The following is a 23,000-nucleotide window of genomic DNA, read 5'->3' as shown; positions in this document are numbered from 1 at the left end:
GGAGGTTTCACCTTCACACTGATACACGATGCAGTTTAACCGCTGCTGTGACACACAACATTTCACCTTCACGCTGATACACGCGAGGTTTGACCACCACATTGATACTTGATGTCGTTTCACTGCCTCACAGATACGAGACCAGGTTTCAGCACTCCACTGAAACACGACGCGGTTTCAAAGCTTCATTGATAAGTGACGACGTTTCACCACCCCACTGATACACAACGATGTTTCACCGTCATACTGATACGTGACGAGGTTTGACCATCACATTGATATGCGACGAGGTTTCACCACAGCACAGACACATGAAAAAGATGAACTCCCACACTGATACCCGACGAGGTTTCACCGCCCCACTGATAAGTGACGAGGTTTCACCACGATAGTTAAGTGACTAGATTTCACTGACGCACTGATACGCGACGAGGTTTCACTGACACACTGCTTCGTGACAAGGTTTCACAAATGAACAGACACGTGACAAAGATTCACCACCGCACTGATACACGACGAGGTTTCACCGCCCCACTGATACGCGACGAGGTTTCACCACAACATTGATATTTGACGAGGTTTCAAAACCACAATGATACATGAAGTGGATTCACCACCACACAGACAGTTGACAAATATTTCCTGCCAAACTTATGCACGACAAGGTTTGACCACCAGGTTGATATGTGACGATGTTTCACCGCCACACTGATACGTGACGAGGTTTCAGCACCCCATTGATACACGATGCGGTTTCACTGCCCCATTGATAAGCCACGAGGCTTTACCACCATACTCATATGTGACGAGGTTTCACCATCGCACGATACGTGAGGAGGTTTAAAACCACACTGATTCATGAGGAGGTTTCACCGCCACACTGATACACGACAAGGTTTGACCACCACATTGATACTTGATGATGTTTCACTGCCCCACAGATACGTGACGAGGTTTCAGTGCCCCACTGATACACGATGATGTTTCATCGCCCCACTGATTCGCAACAATATTTCACTGCCCCACTGATACGCGACAACGTTTCACCACTATACTGATACACGACGAGGTTTCACCGCCCCGTTGATAAGTGACGAGGTTTCCTCGTCGCTCGGATACGCGAGGAGATTTCACCGCCTCACTGCAACGTGACAAGGTTTCAAAGCCGCACAGAAACGCGATGAGGTTTCACCACCACACTGATACATGACGATGTTTCACCACCACACTGACACATGCAAAAGATTTACTGCCAAACTTATGCACGACAAGGTTTGACCACTACATCGATATGTGACGACGTTTTACCGCCACACTGATAAGTGACGAGGTTTCAGAACCCCACTGATACATGATGCGGTTTCACTGCCCCATTGATAAGCCACGAGGCTTCACCACCATACTCATATGTGACGAGGTTTCACCATCACACCGATACGCAAGGAGGTTTAAAAAGCTCACTGATTCATGAGGAGGTTTCACAGCCACACTGATACACGATGCAGTTTAACCGCTGCTGTGACACACAACGACGTTTCACCTTCACACTGATACACGACAAGGTTTGACCACCACGTTGATACTTTATGACGTTTCACTGCCCCACAGATACGTGACGAGGTTTCAGTGCCCCACTGATACGCGATGATGTTTCACCGAACCACTGACATGCGACGAGGTTTCACCACCAGACTGATACGCACGAGGTTTGACTACCACATTGATGTGTGACGACGTTTCACTGCCCCACGGATACACGACGAGGTTTCACCGCCACACTGATACATGACGAGGTTTCACCACTGCACAGACACATGCAAAAGATGAATTGCCACACTGATGAACGACGAGGTTTGAGCACCACGTTGATAGGTGACAAGGTATAACCAGCACACCGCTTCGTGGTGAGGTTTAATGCCGCTACTGGCACGCGACGAGGTTTCAACGCGCCATTTATAAGTGACGAGGTTTCATCACAATACTTATATGTGACAAGGTTTCACCACTACACTGATACACAACAAGGTTTAAGCACCCCACTGATACACGATGCGGTTTCACCGGCCCATCGATAAGCGACGAGGTTTCACCACCGTACTGATACATGACGAGGTTTCACCATCGCACCGATACGCAAGGAGGTTTAAAAACCACACTGATTCATGAGGAGGTTTCACCTTCACACTGATACACGACAAGGTTTGACCACCACATTGATACTTGATGATGTTTCACTGCCCCACAGATACGTGACGAGGTTTCAGTGCCCCACTGATACGCGATGATGTTTCACCGAACCACTGACATGCGACGAGGTTTCACCACCCGACTGATACGCACGAGGTTTGACTACCACATTGATGTGTGACGACGTTTTCTCCACCCCATTGATACACGACGATGTTTCTCCACCACGCTGATACGCGACGAGGTTTCACCACTGTACAGACACATTAAAAATATTAACTCCCACACTGATACAAGATGAGGTTTGACCACCACATTAATTCGTGATGATGTTTCACTGCATTAATGATACACGACGAGGTTTCACCGCCCCACTTATAAGTGACGAGGTTTCACCACCATACTAATATGTGACGAGGTTTCACCGTTGCACTGATACTCGAGGAGATTTCACCTCCTCACTGAAACGTGACAAGGTTTCACAGATGCACTGAAACGCGATGAGGTTTCAACACCACACTGATATCCGACGAGGTTTCACCACAACATTAATACATGACGAGGTTTCAACACAACATTGATGTTTGACGAGGTTTCACCACCACACTGACACATGCAAAATATTTACTGCCAAACTTATGCACGGCAAGGTTTGACCACCAGATTGATATGTCACGACGTTTCACCGCCACACTGATACGTGACGAGGTTTCTCCACCACACTGATACGTGACGAGGTTTCACTGTCCCATTGATAATCGACGAGGTTTTACTGCCCTATTGATACATGATGAGGTTTGACCACCACATTGATACGTGACGAGGTATCAACACCCCACTTATACACAATGCGGTTTCACCAGCCCATTGATAAGCGACCAGGTTTCACCTCCATACTGATATGTGACACGGTTTCCGAATCTCACTGACACGCGAGGAGGTTTCTAAACCACATTGATACGTGAGGAGGTTTCTAAACAACACTGATATGTGACGAGGTTTCAGTGCCCCACTGATACACGATGATGTTTCACTGAACCACTGACATGTGACGAGGTTTCACTACCAGACTGATACGCACGAGGTTTGACCACCACATTGATGTGTGACGACGTTTCACCACCCCACTGATACACAACGAGGTTTCATCGCCCCACTGATAAGCAACGAGTTTTCACCACCACACTAATATGTGACGAGATTTCACCATCGCACCGATACGCAACGAGGTTTCACCACCACACTGATACATGACGAGGTTTCTCCACCACACTGATACGTGACGAGGTTTCACTGTCCCATTGATAATCGACGAGGTTTTACTGCCCTATTGATACATGATGAGGTTTGACCACCACATTGATACGTGACGAGGTATCAACACCCCACTTATACACAATGCGGTTTCACCAGCCCATTGATAAGCGACCAGGTTTCACCTCCATACTGATATGTGACACGGTTTCCGAATCTCACTGACACGCGAGGAGGTTTCTAAACCACATTGATACGTGAGGAGGTTTCTAAACAACACTGATATGTGACGAGGTTTCAGTGCCCCACTGATACACGATGATGTTTCACTGAACCACTGACATGTGACGAGGTTTCACTACCAGACTGATACGCACGAGGTTTGACCACCACATTGATGTGTGACGACGTTTCACCACCCCACTGATACACAACGAGGTTTCATCGCCCCACTGATAAGCAACGAGTTTTCACCACCACACTAATATGTGACGAGATTTCACCATCGCACCGATACGCAACGAGGTTTCACCACCACACTGATACATGACGAGGTTTCACCACTGCACAGACACTTGAAAAAGATTAACTGCCACACTGATACACGACAAGGTTTGAGTACCACATTGATATGTGATGACGTTTCACCGCTTTAATGATACCCGATGAGGTTTCACCGCCCCACTGATAAGCGACGAGGTTTCACCACCAAACTAATATGTGACGAGGTTTAACCACCACACTGATTCGTGATTAGGTTTAATGCCACTGCTGACAAGCGACGAGGTTTCACTGCCCCACTTATAAGTGACGAGGTTTCACCACCACACAGACACGTGACAAAGATTCACCACCGCACTGATACACGACGAGGTTTCACCACCACACTGATACATGACGAGGTTTCACCACCCTGTTGATAAGTGACGAGGTTTCACCACCATACTTATATGTGACGAGGTTTCACCGTTGCACCAATACCCGAGGAGATTTCACCTCCTCACTGAAACGTGACAAGGTTTCACAGCCGCACTGAAACGCGATGAGGTTTCAGCACCGCACTGATATCCGACGAGGTTTCATCAAAACATTGATATTTGACGAGGTTTCACCGCCACACTGATACGTGACGAGGTTTCAGCACCCCACTGATACACGATGATGTTTCACTGCCCCATTGATTAGCCACGAGGCTTCACCACCATACTCATATGTGACGAGGTTTCACCATCGCACCGATACACAAGGAGGTTTTAAAACCACACTGACACGTGATGAGGTTTCACCTTCACACTGATACAGGACAAGGTTTGACCACCACATTGATACTTGATGACGTTTCACTACCTCACAGACACGTGACGAGGTTTCAGTGCCCCACTGATACGCGATGATGTTTCACCGAACCACTGACATCAGACTGATACGCACGAGGTTTGACTACCACATTGATAAGTGACGACAATTCACCACCCCACTGATACACAACGATGTTTCATCACCCCAATGATACGCGACGAGGATTCACCACAACATTGATATGTGACGAGGTTTCACCACTGCACAGACACATGAAAAAGATTAACTGCCACATTGAAAAACGACGAGGTTTGAGCACCACATTGATATGTGATGACGTTTCACCGCTTGAATGATACCCGACGAGGTTTCACCGCCCCACTGATAAGCAACGAGGTTTCACCACCATACTGATATGTGACGAGGTTTAACCACCACACTGATACGTCATGAGGTTTAATGCCACTGCTGACAAGCGACGAGGTTTCACCGCCCCACTTATAAGTGACGAGGTTTCACCACCACACAGACACGTGACAAAGATTCACCACCGCACTGACACACGACGAGGTTTCACCACTATACTCATACATGACGAGGTTTCACCGCCCCGTTGATAAGTGACGAGGTTTCACCCGATTCTTATATGTGACGAGGTTTCACCGCCCCGTTGATAAGTGACGAGGTTTCACCACCATACTTATATGTGACGAGGTTTCACCGCCCCGTTGATAAGTGACGAGGTTTCACCACCCGACTGATACACAACGAGGTTTCACCGTCACACTGATACACGACGAGGATGAACCACCACAATGATAGGTGACGACGTTTCACCGCTTGAATGATACCTGATGAGGTTTCACCGCCCCACTTTAAGTGACGAGGTTTCACCACCATATTTATAAGTGACGAGGTTTCACCGTAGCACTGATTGGCGACAAGGTTTCACTGCCCCACTGATACGCGACGAGGTTTCTCCACCAAACTGATATATGACGAGGTTTCTCCACCACGCTGATACGCGACGAGGTTTCACCACTGCACAGACACATTAAAAATATAAACTCCCACACTGATACAAGATGAGGTTTGACCACCACATTAATTCGTGATGATGTTTCACTGCTTTAATGATACCTGACGAGGTTTCACCGCCCCACTTATAAGTGACGAGGTTTCACCACCATACTTATATGTGACGAGGTTTCACCGTTGCACTGATACGCGAGGACATTTCACCTCCTCACTGAAACGTGACAAGGTTTCACAGATGCACTGAAACGCGATGAGGTTTCAACACCACACTGATACGTAACGAGGTTTCACCACCACACTGATACGTGACAAGGTTTCACTGCCCCATTGATAATCGACGAGGTTTCACTGCCCCATTGATACATGATGAGGTTTGACCACCACATTGATACGTGACGAGGTATCAACACCCCACTTATAGACAATGCGGTTTCACCAGCCCATTGATAAGCGACGAGGTTTCACCTCCATACTAATATGTGCCACGGTTTCCGAATCTCACTGACACGCGAGGAGGTTTCTAAACCACATTGATACGTGACAAGGTTTCTAAACCACACTGATATGTGACGAGGTTTCACCGCTACACTGATACACTATGCAGTTTAACCGCTGCTGTGACACACAACAACATTTCACTGTCGCACTGATACACGACGAGGTTTGACCACCACATTGATACATGATGTCGTTTCACTGCCCCACTGATACGTGACGAGGTTTCAGCATCCCACTCATAAGCGATGAGTTTTCACCGTCCCACTCATACACAACGAGGTGTCACCGCCACACTGATACACAACGAGGTTTCACCAACATATTGATATGTGACAAGGTTTTTCCATTGCGCTGATACGCGAGGAGCTTTCACCAACACACTAATATGCGACAGACACATGCAAAACACTAATTCGTGATGAGGTTTAATGGCGATAATAACACACTGACGAGGTTTCACCGTCCCACTTATAAGTGACGAGGTTTCATCACCACACCGATATGTGACGACGTTTCACCACCCTACTGATGAACAACGATGTTTCATCGTCACACTGATTAGCGACGAAGTTTGACCACCATACTCATATGTGACGAGGTTTCACCATCGCACTGATACGTGAGGACGTTTCACCGCCACACTGGTACACGATGCAGTTTAACCGCTGCAGAGACACACAACGACGTTTCACTGCCGCACTGATACATAACGAGGTTTCATCACCCCACTGATACGCGACGAGGTTTCACCACTGCACAGACACGTGGAAAATATTAACTCCCACACTGATACAAGATGAGGTTTGACCACCACATTAATATGTGATGACGTTTCACCGCTTGAATGATACCCGACGAGGTTTCACCGCCCCACTTATAAGTGACGTAGTTTCATCACGATACTTCTACGTGACGAGGTTTCACCGTTGCACTGACACGCGAGGAGCTTTCACCTCCTCACTGCAACGCGACAAGGTTTCACAGCCGCACTGATTTGCAAGGACGTTTCACCGCCACATTGATACGTGTCGAGGTGTCACCGCTGTACAGACACATGACAAAGATTCAACGTTGCACTGAAACGCGACGAGGTTTCAATACCACGCTGATTTGCGATTCGTTTCCACCACCACACTGAAATTTGACGAAATTTTAACCAACACACTGATATGTGACGAAGTTTCACAAATGCACAGACACATGACAAAGATTTATTACCACACTGATAAACGATGAACTTTGACCACCACACTGATATGGGACGAGGTTTCACCAACACACTGATATGTAACAAGGTTTCACCATCGCACTGATACGCGACGAGGTTTCACCGCCTCATTGAAACGCGACGAGGTTTCAATGCCCCACTGATTAGCGATGATGTTTCATCGAACCACTGATATGCTATGAGATTTCACCGCCGCTCTGAAACGCGACGAGATTTCAACACCACACTGACATTCGAGGAGCATTCACCACCTCACTGAAAAGCGACGAGGTTTCAACCTTGCAGTGACATGCGAGGAGCTTTCACCGCCTCACTGAAACGCGACGAGGTTTGACCGCGGCACTGAAACGCGATGAGATTTCAATAAGACAGTTTTTCTTGAGGAGGTTTCACTGTGCCACTGATATGCGAGTAGGTTTCAGTGACCCCACTGACATGCGATGATGTATCACCGCCCCAAAGATACGCAACGAGGTTTCACCGCCCAATTGATACGTAACGAGTTTTCACCACCACACCGATATGTGCCGAGGTACACCAATGCACAGACACATGACAAAGATTCATTGCAGCACTGATACGCAATGAGGTTTGACTTCCACACTGATATGTGAAGGTCTGGGTGAGGGTCCTCGGGATAATATTTGGGTGTGAATGTGGGTTAGAGTCTGGTTGAGAGTCTGAGTGAGTGTCTGGGTGATTGATTGGGTGTGAATATTGGTGAGTGTCTGGTTAAGAGTCTGGGTGCGTGTCTGGGTGAGGGTCTGAGTGAGATCTGGTGAAATTTCGATTGGATAATCTGGGTGTATGTCTGTATGTCTGGATAAGAGTTGGGTGACTGTCTGGGTGAGAGTCTGGATGAGAGTCTGGGTTAGTATCTGGGTGAAAGTTTGGGTGAGTGGCTGGGTGGGATGCTGGGTAAGACGTTGGATTAATGTTTGGGTGTGCTTGTGTGTGAGAGTCTGGGTGAGGGTTTGAGATAGAGTGTCTGGGTGAGAATCTGGGTGAGTGTTTGGGTGAGGGTCGGGGTGAGGGTCTGGTTGAGGGTCTTGGTGAGAATCTGGGTGAAAGTGTCGGTCAGTTTCCGGGTTAGCATCTGGGTGAGAGTCTAGGTGAGTGTCTGGGTGAGAGTCAAACTCCACCTAGAAACTCACCCAGACTCTCACCCAGACTCTCTCAGCCATACCCTCTCGCCCAGACTCTCACCCAGACTCTTGCCCAGACCCTCACGCAGACACTCATCCAAACTCTCATCCAGCTTCTCACTCAGAAACTCTAACAAAACTCTGACCCAGACTCTCACCCAAAAACGGACCAACACTTGCACAAAGACACTCACCCAAACTATCGCCGCGACTCTTACCCAGACTCTCTCACCCAGAATCTCACCCATAATCTCACCCAGATTCACACCAAGAAACTTACCCAGACTTTCACCCAGATTCTCACACACAATCACTCCCAAACATTCATCCAGACTCTCACCAAGATTCTCCCGAAAACCCTCACCCAAACACTCACCCATAATGTCACCCATCCCCTCACCCAGCCGCTCACCCAGACACTAACCCAAACTTTCATCCAGACACTAACCCAGACTCTCGAGCCTAAACCCTCACCCAGAATCTCACCCAGAAACGAACCCACACTTTCACCCAGATCCTCGTCCATACCCTCGCCACGACTCTCACCCAGACTCTCTCACCCAAACTTTTACCCAGACACAATCCCACACTCTGTCACCCAGAATCTCACCCAGACTCTGAAGCAGACTCTCGCCCATGCTGTCAATATGATACTCACCCAGACCTTCACCCATAATTACACCCAGACTCTCTAACCTAAACTCTTACCCAGACTCTCACCCTGACTCTCACTCAACACTCAACCAGATTCTCACCCACATTCACACCAAAACATTAATCCAGACACTCACCAAGATCATCATGAGGACTCTCACCCATATTCTCACCCAGACACTCTAACTCCAACCCTCACCCAGACTCTCGCACACAATCACACCCAAACATTCATCCAGACTCTCACCAAGATTCTCCCAAGGACCCTCACCCAGACACTCACCCACATACTCACCCATCCCCTCACCGATCACCTCACCCAGACTCTCATCCAGACTAGCACCCAGAATCTCACCCAGACACTCACCCAAACTCTCACCCAGACATACACCCAGACTCTCTAACCTAAAGTCTCACCCAGATCTCGTGCAGACCCTCACCCAGACACTCAGCAAGTATCTCACCCAGACTATCACCCACATTCACACTCAAATATTTATCCAGACTCTCACCAAGATTCTCCCGAGGACCCTCACCCAGACTCTCACCCAGAAACTCACCCAGACTCTCATTCAAACTCTCTCACTCATACCCGTTCACCCAGACACTCTGCGAGTCTCTCGCCCAAAATCTCACCCAGACACTCATCCAAACTCTCACCCAGACTCCCACACACAATCACACCCAAACATTCATCCAGACTCTCACCAAGATTCTCCCGAGGTCCCTCACGCAGACTCTTACCCAGACACTCACCCAAACACTCACCCAGACTCTCACCCAGATTCTCACCCCGACACTCTAACTGAACTCTCACCCAGACACTCACCCCAAAACGGACCCACACTTTCACACAGATCCTCACCCAAACACTGGCCCCGACTCGCACCCAGACTCTCACCCAGATTCACACTACTAAACTTACCTAAAATTTCACACAGACTATCACCAAGACCCTCAACCACACTCTCACCCATACACTCATGCAGACTCTCACCCAGACTCTCTCACCCATACCGACTCACCCAGACTGTCACCCTGACCCTCACCCAGACACTCACCCAGACCCTCACCAAGATACTCACCAAGACTTTCACCCAGACACTCACCTACACACCCAGACACTAACTCAAACTCTCACCCAGACGCTCACCCAGACACGAAACCAAACTTTCACCCAGATCCTCACCCAAACCCTCGCCCCGACTCTCACACAGACTCTCTCACCCAAACTTGTATGGGTGAGTGTCTGGGTGAGTGTCTGGGTGAGGGTGCTCGTGAGAATATTGGTGAGAGTCTGGATGAATATCTGGGTGAGCATCTGGATGACAGATTCTGGATGCCAGAGTGTGGCTAAGTGTCTGGGTGAAAGTTTGGATGACGATCTCGGTGAAAATATGAGTTCGTTTCTGGGTGATAATCTGGGTGAGAGTTTGAGGTAGAGTGTCTGGGTGAAAATCTGGGTGAGAGTCTGGGTGAAAGTCTGGGTGAGAGTGGGGTTGAGGGTCTTGGCGAGAATCTGGGTGAAACTGTGGTTCAGTTTTCGGGTGAGCGTCTGGGTGAGAGTCTAGGTTAGTGCCTGGGTGAAAGTTTCGGTGAGTGTTTGGGTGAGAGTCAGACTCTCACCCAGAAACTCACCCAGACTCTCTCACCCAAACTTTCACCCAGACATAAACCCACACTCTGTCACCCAGAATCTCACTCATATACTGAAACAGACACTAACCCAGACTCTCACGAAGACTCTCACCCATACCCTCTCACCCAGACTCTCATTCAGACTCTCACCAAGAATCTCACCCAGACACTCACCCATACTCTCACCCAGACACTCACCAAGACACTCATCCAGACTTTCACCCAGATTCTCAACCCGACTCTCACTCCGACTCGCACGAGGACTCGAACCCAGAATCTCATCCAGACTTTCAGTCAAGTCAAGTCAGATTTATTGATCACATTCCCATGCATACATGAGTTACATGGCAGTGAGATTATTTGTTCCCACATCGCTCTCTCTTAACTGGTGCAAATTGGCAACAAAAATGTAAACAGCAGCAACAATATTTAAAATATTTTAAAAGTAAAATGCTGTGCAGATGATAAAAGTGACATGTGCAAAGCAGAAATACGGTCCCCATGCAGGTGAGCTTGAAATGCAAAATGTTCTTGTTTGGTTAATGTCTAGTGCATTAGGTGTGTGTGGGGGGTGTAAATGAGGATACGGGGGCAAAATCAGGGTTGGTGGGGTTTGGGCAGATATTTCATGGGGCTTTAATTAGCTCAGAATCCGGATGGCCTGGGGAAACAAGCTGTCCCTGAGCCGGTTGGTGGTAGCCACAATGCTGATGTAGCTGGGCTTCCTCTTGGATTGTTTTCTGATGAATAGGCCATGGCCCGGGTGGCTGGAATCGGTGATGCTCTTTTGGGCCATCGCGATGCACCTCTTGGTGTGTAGGCCTCTCAGGGTGGGCAGCACGCCGCCCGTGATCCGCTGGGCGGACCACATTACCCCCTGAAGCCTCTGCACGTCCCGTTCGGTGCAGTCACCGTACCAGGTGGTGATGTAGCCAGTCAAGATACTCTCAATGATGCACCTGTAAAAGTTCCTGAGAACAGGTGCGGTTATGCCGAAATTCTTCAGCCTTCTGTGGTTATAAAGGCGCTGCTGGGACTTCTTCACCAGTGTATCCACGTGCCAGAACCATGTCGGGTCCGCTGAGATGTGAACTCCGAGGAACCTGAAGCTGTTGACCCGCGCCACTGAGATCCCGTTGATGGCATGTGGTTACTCCTCTTCCTGAAGTCCGGAATCAGCTCCTTAGTTTTTTTCCGACTTTGATCCCAAGGTCGTTCCCTTGACACCGCCTCGAGAGTGTCCTCACCTCATCCACACAAGCCAAGGTGTCGTTTTTGGTGATCAGGCCCACCACTGTCGTGTCATCGACGAACTTGTTGATCGCGTTGGAGCTGTACCTGGCTGCACAGTCGATATTGTAGATGGAGTACAGGAGGGAGCTAAGCACACATCCTTAGGGGGCACCTATGTTGATGGTTAGGTAAGATTAGATGTCATTGCTCACCTTGACCGCTTGCAGTCTTCCCGTTAGAACGTCCAGTCTGGGTGAGAGTCTGGGTCAGAGTTGTTGGGTGAAAGTCTGGGCAAGAGGGTCTGAGTGAAAGTCTGGGTGAGAGTCTAGATGAGAGTTTGGGTGAGAGTGCGTGAAAGTCTGAATTAGAGAGTCTCAGTGAGAGTTTGGGTGAAAATTGTTAGGTTAGAGTCTGGGTGAGAGCGTCTGAGTGAGAGTCTGGGTGAGAGTCATGCTGAGAAATTCTGCGTGAGAGTCTGGGTGAGAGTCTGGGTGAGCGTCTGGGTGAGATTCTGGTAGAGAATCTGAGTGAGTGTCTAGGTTTGAGTATTGGTGCAAGTCTGAGTCAGCTTCTGTGTCAGGGTCTGGGTGAAAGTCTGGGTGAGATTCTGGGTGAGCGTCTAGGTGAGCATCTGGGTGAGAGTCTGGGTGAGGTTCATGCTGAGAGAGTCTGTGTGAGAGTCTGGGTGAGTGTCTGGGGGAGTGTCTGGGTGTTAGTCTGGGATAAAGAGTCTGGGTGCGCATCTGGGTGAGAGTCTTGGAGAGAGTCTGGGTGAACGAATCTGGGTGAGAGTATAGGTGAGAGTCTGGGTGAGAGTCTGGGCGAGATTCTGGGTGAGTTTATGGGTCAGAGTCAGGGTAAGAGTCTGGGTAATAGTCTTGGTGACAGTCTGAGTGAAAGTCTGGATCAGAGTCTGGGTGAGAGTCTCGGAGAGAGTCTGGTTGAGTATCTGGGTGAGAGTCTGGATGAGCATCTGTGTGAGCATCTGAGTGAGTGTCTGTGTGGGAGTCTTGGTGAAGGTCTGGGTGAGTGATTATGGGTGAGAGTCTGGGTTAGCGTCATGGTGATAGTCTGGGTGAGCGTCTCGGTGAGACTATTGGTGAGAGTCTGGGTGATAGATTCTGGGTGAAAGTCTGGGAGAAAGAGTCTGGGAGCGAATCTGGGAGAGAGCGGCTAGGTGAGAGTCTTGGAGAGGGTCAGGGTCAGTTTCTGCATGAGCGTCTGGTTGAGATTATTTCTGAGAGAGTCTGGGTGGGAGCCTGGGTGAGAGTCTGGTAGAGCGTCTGGGTGATTGTCTGGGTGAAAGTCTGGGTGAGAGTCTGGGTGAGAATCTGGGTGAGTTTGGGAGAAAGAATCTGGGTGAAAGTCTGGATGAGAGTCTGGGTGAGAGTCAGGGAGAGAGTCTGGGTAATTGTCTGGGTGAAAGTCTGGGTGAGAGTCTGGGTGAGAATCTGGGTGAGTTTGGGAGAAAGAATCTGGATGAAAGTCTGGATGAGAGTCTGGGTGAGAGTCAGGGAGAGAGTCTGGGTGAGTGTATGGGTGAGGGTCTGGGTAATAGTCTGGGTAATAGTCTAAGTAAAAGTCTGTGTGAGCATTTGGTTAAGTGTCTGAGTAGGAGTCTTGGTGAGGGTCTGGGTGAGGGGTTTGGTTGAGAGTCTGGGTCAGAGTCTGAGAGAGAATCTAGGTGAGGGTCTTGCTGAGTGCATGAGAGGCTGGATTAGTGTATAGGTGGCCGTCTGGGTGAGAGTCTGGTTGGCCATCTGGGTGAACATCTGGATGAGAATCTGGCTGTGTGTCTAGGTGAGGATCTGGGTCAAAGTCTCGGTGAGATTCTGGGTGAGCGTCTAGGTGAGCATCTGGGGTGAGATTCAGGGTGAGCTTCTTGCTGAGAGGTTTGGGTGAGTTTCTGGGTGAGAGTCCGGGAGAATTTCTGGGTTAGTGTCTGAGTGATCGTCTGGGTGAGCATATTGGTGAGAGTCTTTTGAGAGATTCTAGGTGAAAGTCTGGATGAGAATCTTGGTGAGTGTCTAGGTGAGAGACTGAGGGGAAAGGCGTCTGGGTCAGTTTCTGCATGAGGGTCTGAGTGAGAATATGGGTGATTGTCTGGGCCAGAGTCTGAGTGAGGGTCTGGGTGAAAGTCTGGGTGAGAGTCTGGTTGAAAGACTGGTTCAGTTTCTGGGTGAGAGTCTGGGTTAGGATCTTGGTGAGGGAATCTGGATGAGAGTCTGGGTGAGAGTATGGGTGAGAGTCTGGGTGAGAATCTGGGTAAGTTTATGGGTGAGAGTCTGGGTGATAATCAGGGTAATAGTCTAGGTGAGAGTCTGAGTGAAAGTCTGCGTGATTGTCTGGGTGAGTGTCTGTGTGGGAGTCTTGGTGAGGGTCTGGGAGAGTGGTTTGGGTGAGAGTCTGAGTGAGAGTCTGGGAGAGTTTCTGGGTGAGTGTCTGTGTGAGCGTCTGAGTGATAGTCTGGATGAGAGTCTGGGTGAGAGTCTGGGTGAGAGTCTGGGTGAGGGTCTCCATGAAAGTCTGAATTAGAGAGTCTCGGTGAGAGTTTGGGTGAAAGTTGTGAGATGGAGTCTGGGTGAGAGAGTCTGAGTGAGATTCTGGGTGAGAGTGTGCGTCGATGTCTGGGTGAGTGTTTGGGTGAGAGTCTGGGTGAGAGTATGGGTGAGAGAGTGTGAATGAAAGTCCACGTGAGAGTCTTGGTAAGACTCTGGGTGAATGTGTGGATGAGGGGCTGGTGAGTGTGTAGGTGATTGTCTGGGTGAGGGTCCTCGTGAGACTCATGGTAAGCGTCTGGGTGAGAGTCTGGGTAAGTGTATTGGTGATTGTCTGGGTGAAGGTCTAGGTGAGAGTCCGGATGAGAGAGTCTCGGTGAGAGTCTGGGTGAGTGTTGTTGGGTGAAAGTCTGGGTCAAAGGGTCTGAGTGAAAGTCTGGGTGAGAGTCTAGGTGAGAGTTTTGGTGAGAGTTCGTGAAAGTCTGTATCCGTTTCTGGGTGAAAGTCTGGGTGAGAGGGGCTGGGTGAGAGAGTCTGGGTGAGAAAGTCTGGGTGAGTGTCTGGGTGAGAGTCTGGTTGAAAGTCTAGGTGAGGGTTTTGGTGAGAGTCCAGGTGAGTTTCTGCGTCAGTGTCTGGGTGAGTGTCTCGGTGAGAGTGGCTGGGTGAGAGTCTCTATGAGTGTCTGGGTGAGAGTCTGGTGAGTATTTGGATGAGAGCCTACGTGAGGGTCCTCGTGGAAGTCTTGGTGAAAGTCCGGGTCAGAGCCTGGGTGAGTGTCTCGGTGAGAGTCTACGTGAACGTCTGGATGAGAGTGTCTGGGTGAGGGTCTGAGTGAGTGTTGTTGGGTCAGAGTCTGGGTGAGAGAGTCTGAATAGGAGTCCTCGTGAGAGTTGTTGGGTGAGACTCTGGATGAGAGTCTGGGTGAGAGTCTTGCTGTGAGTGTCTGAGTCAGATGGTCTCGGTGAGGGTCCTCTTGAGAGTCGGGGTTTGGTGGTTTTGGTGGGTAGCGCTCAAAGCAGCAGCATGCCTCCCGACTTGCTCTCTCACTGCTGTTTGATTGTAGCGTTTAATGTAATTTATTGTTGTTGTTTGTTTTAATTAACTTTGTCACCAAAATGTGTACCAAGCTTGCGATGAGACAAATATTATTGGACATCTGAGAGAAGAGCTTGCTTTCCCAAGGCAGCCTGCCCGGAGACGACCCTTTATTTACGAGACAGCAACATAAGACAACACGCGGAAGAAGAGCCCGGCGTTCAGATGAGGAATAGAAAATGCCGAGCATATTCTTGTGCAATGCACAGTCCCTGTTTAACAGGGTGGATGATATGCGGGCCAGGATCGAACTCCAACGGGAGACACGAGACTGCAATGATCTACGTTTCACGGAAAGCTGGCTTTATGGAAACATTGCGGAGGCAGCCATCGGGGTAACAGGCTCCTCTCCTTTTCACCACGATCGGACAATGGGCAGTGGGAAAATAAAAGGTAGTGGATCGTGTGTGGTGATCAACTCATAACGGTGTAACGTGAGCAATGTCTCCATCAAAGCACCGTTGTGTTCACCAGATGTAGAGTTTGTGACCCTATCATTCCGCCCTCAATACCTCCCGAGATAATTTCACGTGATTGTTTTTGTCGCTGTGTACATCCCTCCGAGTGACAACACCACACCGGCTACGGGCATATTACACAAAGCAATCTCTGCACTAGAAACCAAACATCCGGACGCTGCTATGATTTTGATTGGGGACTTTAACAGGGCAAACCGTACGAGTGTAATCCCAAAGTTTTACCAACATGTGAAATGCAACTCCAGAGAAGACGCCATCTTGGATCACTGTTTTTCAATGCTGAAAGACGCCTACAAGGCGTTCCCCTGCCCACTGCTCGGGATGTCCGACCACAAGTTGATCTTGCTGCTGTCAAAATACAGCCCTCTCTTAAAGAGACAGGCTCCCACTACAAGAGTAGTCCAATGCTGGTCAGAAGAAGTGAAGGACAGACTCACGGTTGGCCTGGAGGATACAGACTGGGATATGTCTAGAGATGTGGCCAACAACAGTGGAGGAATTCGCTTCGACAGTGCTGGGTCATATCACGTTCTGCATGGACATTGCTGTGCCAACCAAGACTGTACGCTCTTACCCAAATGACAACCCCTGGGTTAAAAAAGCGGCAGTCAAAGCAGTACTGAAGGACCGGCACAAAGAAAGCAAATCCAGAGACCCCACTGAAATCAGGGGGACCAAGGCGGGCAAGAGACAATACAAGTTGGAGGCCCTCTACCGTGACTCCAACTCTAGGAGCCTGTGGCACGGATAACAGTCCATCACAAGTCACAAATCACAATAAGCTGCGAGGAAATCAACAACGCTTCTCTCCCCGACCAGTGCAACACCTTCTACGGACGGTTCGAGGCACACAAAGCCATCCCTGCACCTCCAGCTCCACAGTCCCCCCCCCGCCTCCCCCTTCGTCTCCCAATCTCCATCTACCCCCCACCGCACCGACCACAGCTCTCCTGCAGGCGTCCTTAGGCTCAACAGAGGCGAGGTGACAAAGATCATCTGGCAGGTTGACACACACAAGGCAGCCGGCCCAGACGGGATACCAGGGCGTGTCCTCAGGGCACGCGCACCCCCAGCTGGACCCTGTGCTAACAGACACTTCAAGCTTTCCCTCGCCCAGGCTGTCGTTCAAACATGCCTCAAGACGTCTGCTATTATTCGGGTCCCCATAAAAGGCCAGAATTGCGTGCCTCAATAACTAAAGATGCGTGGCGCTTACCCCATCATCATGAAGTGCTTCGAGAGGGCACTCAAGAAATACATCTGCTACATCCTACCAGATACACTGGATCCCCTGCTGTTTGCATATTGCACTAACAGGTCCATGGGCGACGTTATTCCTATTACATTGCATAAGGCACTGTCCCACATGGAGGTGAAAGAGGGTAACTTTGTGAGAATGCTGTTTATCGATTACAGCTCAGAATTCAATACCATAGTGGCCTCCATCCTAACTTTCAAACTGGAGGCGTTGGATGTGAACGCCACCCTCTGAAGTTGGGTGCTGGACTTTCTAACGGGAAGACCGCAGGTGGTCAAGGTGAGCAATGACATCTCATCTTACCTGACCATCAACTTAGGTGCCTCCAAAGGATGTGTGCTTTGCCCCCTCCTGTACTCCATCTACACTATCGACTGTGCAAGCAGGTACAGCTCCAACGCTATCATCAAGTTCGCCGACGAAACGACAGTGGTGGGCCTGATCACCAAAAACGACACCTTGGCTTGTGTGGATGAGGTGAGGACACTCTCGAGGTGGTGTCAAGGAGAACGACCTTGAGCTAAATCTCGGCAAAACTAAGGAGCTGATTCTGGACTTCAGCAAGAGGGGTAAGCACATGCCACTAACCATCATTGGGGCCTCAGTGGCGCGGGTCAACAGCTTCAGGTTCCCCGGAGTTCACATCTCAGAGGACCTGAAATGGTCCCGGCACTTGAATACACTGGTGAAAAAGTCCCAGCAGCGCCTTTATAACCACAGAAGGCTGAAGAAATTCGGCATAACCGCACTTGTTCTCAGGAACTTTTACAGGTGCATCATTGAGAGTATCTTGACTGGCTACTTCACCACCTGGTACGGTAACTGCACCGAACGGTACTGGCAGAGGCTTCAGAGGGTGATGCCGTCCGCCCAGCGGATCACGGGCGGCGTGCTGCCCACCCTGAGAGGCCTACACACCAAGAGGTGCATCGCGATGGCCCAAAAGAGCATCACCGATTCCAGCCACCCGGGCCATGGCCTATTCATCTCAAAACAATCCAAGAGGAAGCCCAGCTACATCAGCATTGTGGCTACCACCAACCGCCTCAGGGACAGCCTCTATCTTCAGGCCATCCGGATGCAATACCTGTCCAAACCCCACCAACCCTAATTTTGCTCCCTCCTATCCTCATTCACCTCAACCACCCCCCTCCACTGACGGCACTAGACATTAACCAAAAAGTAATTTGTTTTTTTCTAAGCACAGCGATTTTACTTAGTCTTGAATACTTTTAATAGTTTTTTTTCATGTTTTAAAATATTGTTGCTGCTGATAACATTGTTGTTGCCAATTTACACAAGCTGAGAGAGAGTAAGACGGGAACAAATAATCTCACTGCCATGTACCTCACGTAGGCATGGGTATGTGATCAATAAAGTTGACAAGAATTGACTGAAAGTCTGGGTGAGATTATGGGTGCGAGTCTGGGTCAGGGAGTCTGGGTGAGTGTCGGGGTGAGTGTCTGGGTGAGTGTCTGGGTGACACTCTGGGTGAGAGTCTGGGTAATAGTCTGGGTGAAAGTTTGGGTGAGATTCTTGTTGAGAGTCTTGGAGAGAGTCTGGGTGAATGTCTGGGTGAGAGCCTTGGTGAGAGTCTGGGTGAGAATCTGAGTGAGAGTCTGGGTGAGTGTCTGGGTGATTGTCTGGGTGAGGGTCTAGGTGAGCGTCCGGACGAGAGAGTCTCGGTGAGAGTCTGGGTGAGATTCTGGGTGATTGTCTGGGGGAATGTGTGTGTGTGAGTCTTGGTGAGAGTCTGGGTGAGAGATTTTGGGTGAGGAATTTTGGGTGAGAGTCTGGGTGAGAGTCTGGGAGAGAGTCTGGGAGAGGGTCTGGGTGAGAGTTGTTGGGTGAGCCTCTGGATGAGATTATGGGTGAGTGCCTGGGTGAGTGTCTGGGTGAGAGTCTGGGTGGACATCTGGGTGAGTGTCTAGGTTAGAGTCTGGGTGCAAGTCTGAGTTTCTTTTTCTGCATGAGGATCTGTGTGAGAAAATGGGTGATTGTCTGGGTGAGTGTCTGAGTGAAGGTCTGGGTGAAAGTCTGGGTGAGATTCTAGGTGAGCATCTAGGTGAGCATCTAGGTGAGCATCTGGATGAGAGTATGGGTAAGGTTCTTGCTGAGAGAGTCTGGGTGAGGGTCTGGGTGAGAGTCTCGAGAGTGTCTGAATGAGTGTCTTGGTTAAATTCTGGGTGAGAGTCTGGGTGAGAGATTCTGGGTGAGATTCTGGGTGAGAGTCTGGGCGATAGAGTATGGGTGAGAGGGTCTGTGTGAGAGTCTCTGAGAGTGTCCGAATGAGTGTCTTGCTTAAATTCTGGGTGAGAGTCTTGGTGAGAGTCCGGGTGAGGGTCCGGGTGAGAGTAAGGGTGAGATAGTCTGGGTGAGTGTCTGGGTGAGAGTTTTGGTGAGATAATCTGGGTGAGAGTCTGGGCGATAGAGTATGGATGAGAGGGTCTGTGTGAGACGCTGGGTGCAAGTTTGGGTCAGAATCTGGGTGAGCATCTAGGTGAGCATATGGGTGAGGGTATTGGTTAGAGAATCTGGGTGACCGTCTGGGTGAGGGTTTGGGTGAGCGTCTGGGTGAGAGTCAGGGTGAGAGTCTGGGTAAGATTCTTGCTGAGAGAGTATGGGGGAGAATCTGGGTGAGGGTCTGGTAGATAGTCTGGGTGAGTGTCTTGGTGAAAGTCTGGGTGAGGGTTCTGGTGAGATATTCTGACTGAGAGTCTGCGTGAGAGTCTGGGAGAAAGAGTCTGGGTGAGCGTCTGGATGAGAGTCTTTGAGAAAGTCTGGGTGACCGTCTGGGTGAGAGTCTGGGTGAGAGTCTGGGTGAGAGGGTTGGGGTGAGTGTCTGGGTGAGGGTCCTTGTGAGAATCTTGGTGAGAGCCTGGATGAATGTCTGGTTGAGAGTCTGGGTGAGCGTATTGGTGAGCACCTGGGTGAGAGTCTTGCTGAGAAATTCTGGGTGAGAGTCTGGATTATTATCTGGGTGATGGTCTGGGTGAAAGTTTGGGGCGAGAATCTTGGTGCGAGCCTGGGTAAATGTCTGGGTGAGTGTCTGGGTGAGAGTCTGGGTGACAGTGTCTGGATGAGAGTCTGGGTGTGAGTGTTTGGGAGCGTGTCTGGGTGAGTCTCTGGGTGAGTGTCTGGGTGAGAGTCTGGGTGACAGTGTCTGGATGAGAGTCTGGGTGTGAGTGTCTGGGAGAGTGTCTGGGTGAGTGTCTGGGTGCGAGTCTGAATGAGAGTCTGGACCAGTGTCTGGGTGAGGGTCTGGGCGAAAGTCTGGGTGAGGGTTTTGGTGAGAGTCTGGTCCTGTGTTGGGTGAGATCCTGGGTGAGACAGTAAGGGTCAGAGTCTGGGTGAGAGGGTCTGGATGAGAGTATGGGTGTGGGTCGTGGTGAGAGTCGGCGTTAGGGTCTGGGTGAATGTCTGGGTGAAAGTTTGGTAGAGTGTCTGAGTGAGGGTCCTTGTGAGAATATTGTTAAGCACCTGCCGGAATGTCTGGGTGAGAATCTGGGTGAGAGTCTGAGTGAGCGTCTTGCTGAGAGCGTCTTGGTGAGGTTCTGGGTGAGAGTCTGGATGAGGGACTGGGGGGGGGGAGAATCTGGGTGAGAGTCTGGGTCGGTGTTTGGGTGAGGTTCTGGGTGAGAGTCTGGATGAGGGACTGGGAGAGATTAGCGGGATGTGTAACGGCGTGTTGTGGCTGGTGAGTAGCGAGGTGAGTAGCCAGGGTGAATTGCCAGAGTGAGTTACCAGCGTGAGTATCGTGGTGAGTAGCGGGTTGACGATGTTGGTGAGTAGTGGGGTGAGTAGCGGAGTGAGTAGCCAGGGTGAGTAGGGAGGGGAGTAGCCAGGGTGAGTATCGTGGTGAGTATTGTGGTGAGTAGCCAGGGCTGGGTGAGTAGTGGGGTGAGTTTGCCAGCGTGAGTATCGTGGTGAGAAGTGGGGTGAGTATCGTGGTGAGTAGCCAGGGCAGGGTGAGTATCGTGGTGAGTATCGTGGTGAGTATCGTGGTGAGTATCGTGGTGAGCAGTGGAGTGAGCATCACCGTCGAGCGGTGCGCGCGCCGGTCCCAGCCAACCCTCCTCCACCTCCTCCTCCTCCTCACCTGCGTCATGAGGCGGTCGGCTCCCGTGCGCTCCTCGTCCTTGAACTCGACGTCGGGGTTGTAGTTGGGGCTCAGCTCGGCGCGAAACCGCTCCGAGCCGCGTGCTACGCGCCCCTGGGCGCGCCCGCTGGCGCCCAGCGTCCTCTCGGCCGCGTGCGGCACGAACTGGCGCAGCGCCACCGGGGAGAGGCGCCGCGCCTGCCGACGGCGGCCGAACGAGCGCCCCGGGCCGCACGCGGCGCCGCCGCGCGGGAGGAGCGACGCGCAGACGGAGGCCACCGCCAGCGAGAGCCACAGCAGGCGCGCCGAGCGGGACGGACGCATCGCTGCGGGGATAGGGGGGGGGAGGTCCACGGGGGGGATAGGGGGAGGCGCGCGGGGGGTGGGGGGGGGGCAACGGGGGGATGGGTGGAGGGGCTCTAGATAAGAGATGGTCGGGAGAGATGGAGGCTTCTGCAGGCGAGCCGAGAGTCCCTCTGGCGAATGGGACCACCACCACCACCACCCCCCCCCCGTCTCCTCGAAGCGTCGCCTCCTTAAAGCGACTCGACTGACGACTGCACTCCCGCGATGATGACGACGATGATGATGATGGGGGTGCAGAGGGACGATGCGTGAGACTCCCTGCGGGAAGACGACTTCATGGGAGAGTGCCGCGGGGAGAGTCTCTGAGTGAGACGCTCGGAGGGTACAACCGGCGGAGACGGGGGTCCCCCAGTGGACAGGCCAAAGAGGACCTGCTGGTGGGGTCCTCGGGAGAGTCTCGGCGTGGCACGATGAGAGTCCTGCTCCTGATACAGATGGCGCGAGTCTCAGAGTCACAATCGCAAGGAGAGCCGAGTCGAGTCGGCAGTGAGGGATCTTGATGGAGAGAGACCCCCCGACAGAGATGGTCCCGAGCCCCTTGCCTTGAGAGAACCCGCCTCTCACCCCCCCCCCTTCCACCCCAACACAGTCCGGACCCCCACAGCCCCCTACACACCGCGCGACCCTGCAGCCGCTTCGAGCGTAGCCGAGACTCGCCACGCGTGACAGAGACAGTGTGAGAGAGAGTGCGTGAGATAGAGAGTGTGAGAGAGGGAGAGAGTGCGTGAGATAGAGAGAGTGCGTGAGATAGAGAGTGCGTGAGATAGAGAGTGCGTGAGATAGAGAGTGCGTGAGATAGAGAGTGTGTGTACGAAAGAGTGTGTGAGATAGTGAGAGTGTGAGAGAGAGAGAGAGTGTGTGTGTACGAGAGTGAGAGAGAGTGAGAGAGAGTGAGAGTGCGTGAGAGAGAGAGTGTGTGAGAGTGAGAGTGTGTACGAGAGTGAGATAGAGAGTGTGTGAGAGAGTGAGAGAGAGAGAGAGTGTGAGAGAGGGAGAGAGAGTGGAGTGAGAGAGAGTGTAAGATAGAGAGA

General features: G+C 50.9%; 1 protein-coding gene across 1 annotated transcript in view; it reads right to left on the bottom strand.

Annotated features, from left to right (window-relative positions):
* LOC116948535 (sonic hedgehog protein-like) overlaps positions 1-21,950 on the bottom strand; it is a 128,671-nt gene extending 106,721 nt beyond the window's left edge. Inside the window, exon 1 of the mRNA XM_076071586.1 lies at positions 21,604-21,950. Within this exon, the coding sequence (XP_075927701.1) occupies positions 21,604-21,927 (324 nt within the window). The 5' untranslated portion in view covers positions 21,928-21,950. The remainder of the gene's footprint in view (positions 1-21,603) is intronic.
* Positions 21,951-23,000: the final 1,050 nt, after the last annotated feature.

This window comes from Petromyzon marinus, chromosome 34 (genome assembly GCF_048934315.1).
Source record: "Petromyzon marinus isolate PM22_M1 ecotype Great Lakes invasive population chromosome 34, UKy_Petmar_22M1.pri1.0, whole genome shotgun sequence".
Lineage (NCBI taxonomy): Eukaryota > Metazoa > Chordata > Hyperoartia > Petromyzontiformes > Petromyzontidae > Petromyzon > Petromyzon marinus.
Note: the sequence above shows the minus strand (reverse complement) of the source record. Positions and strands in the feature narration are given on the sequence as shown.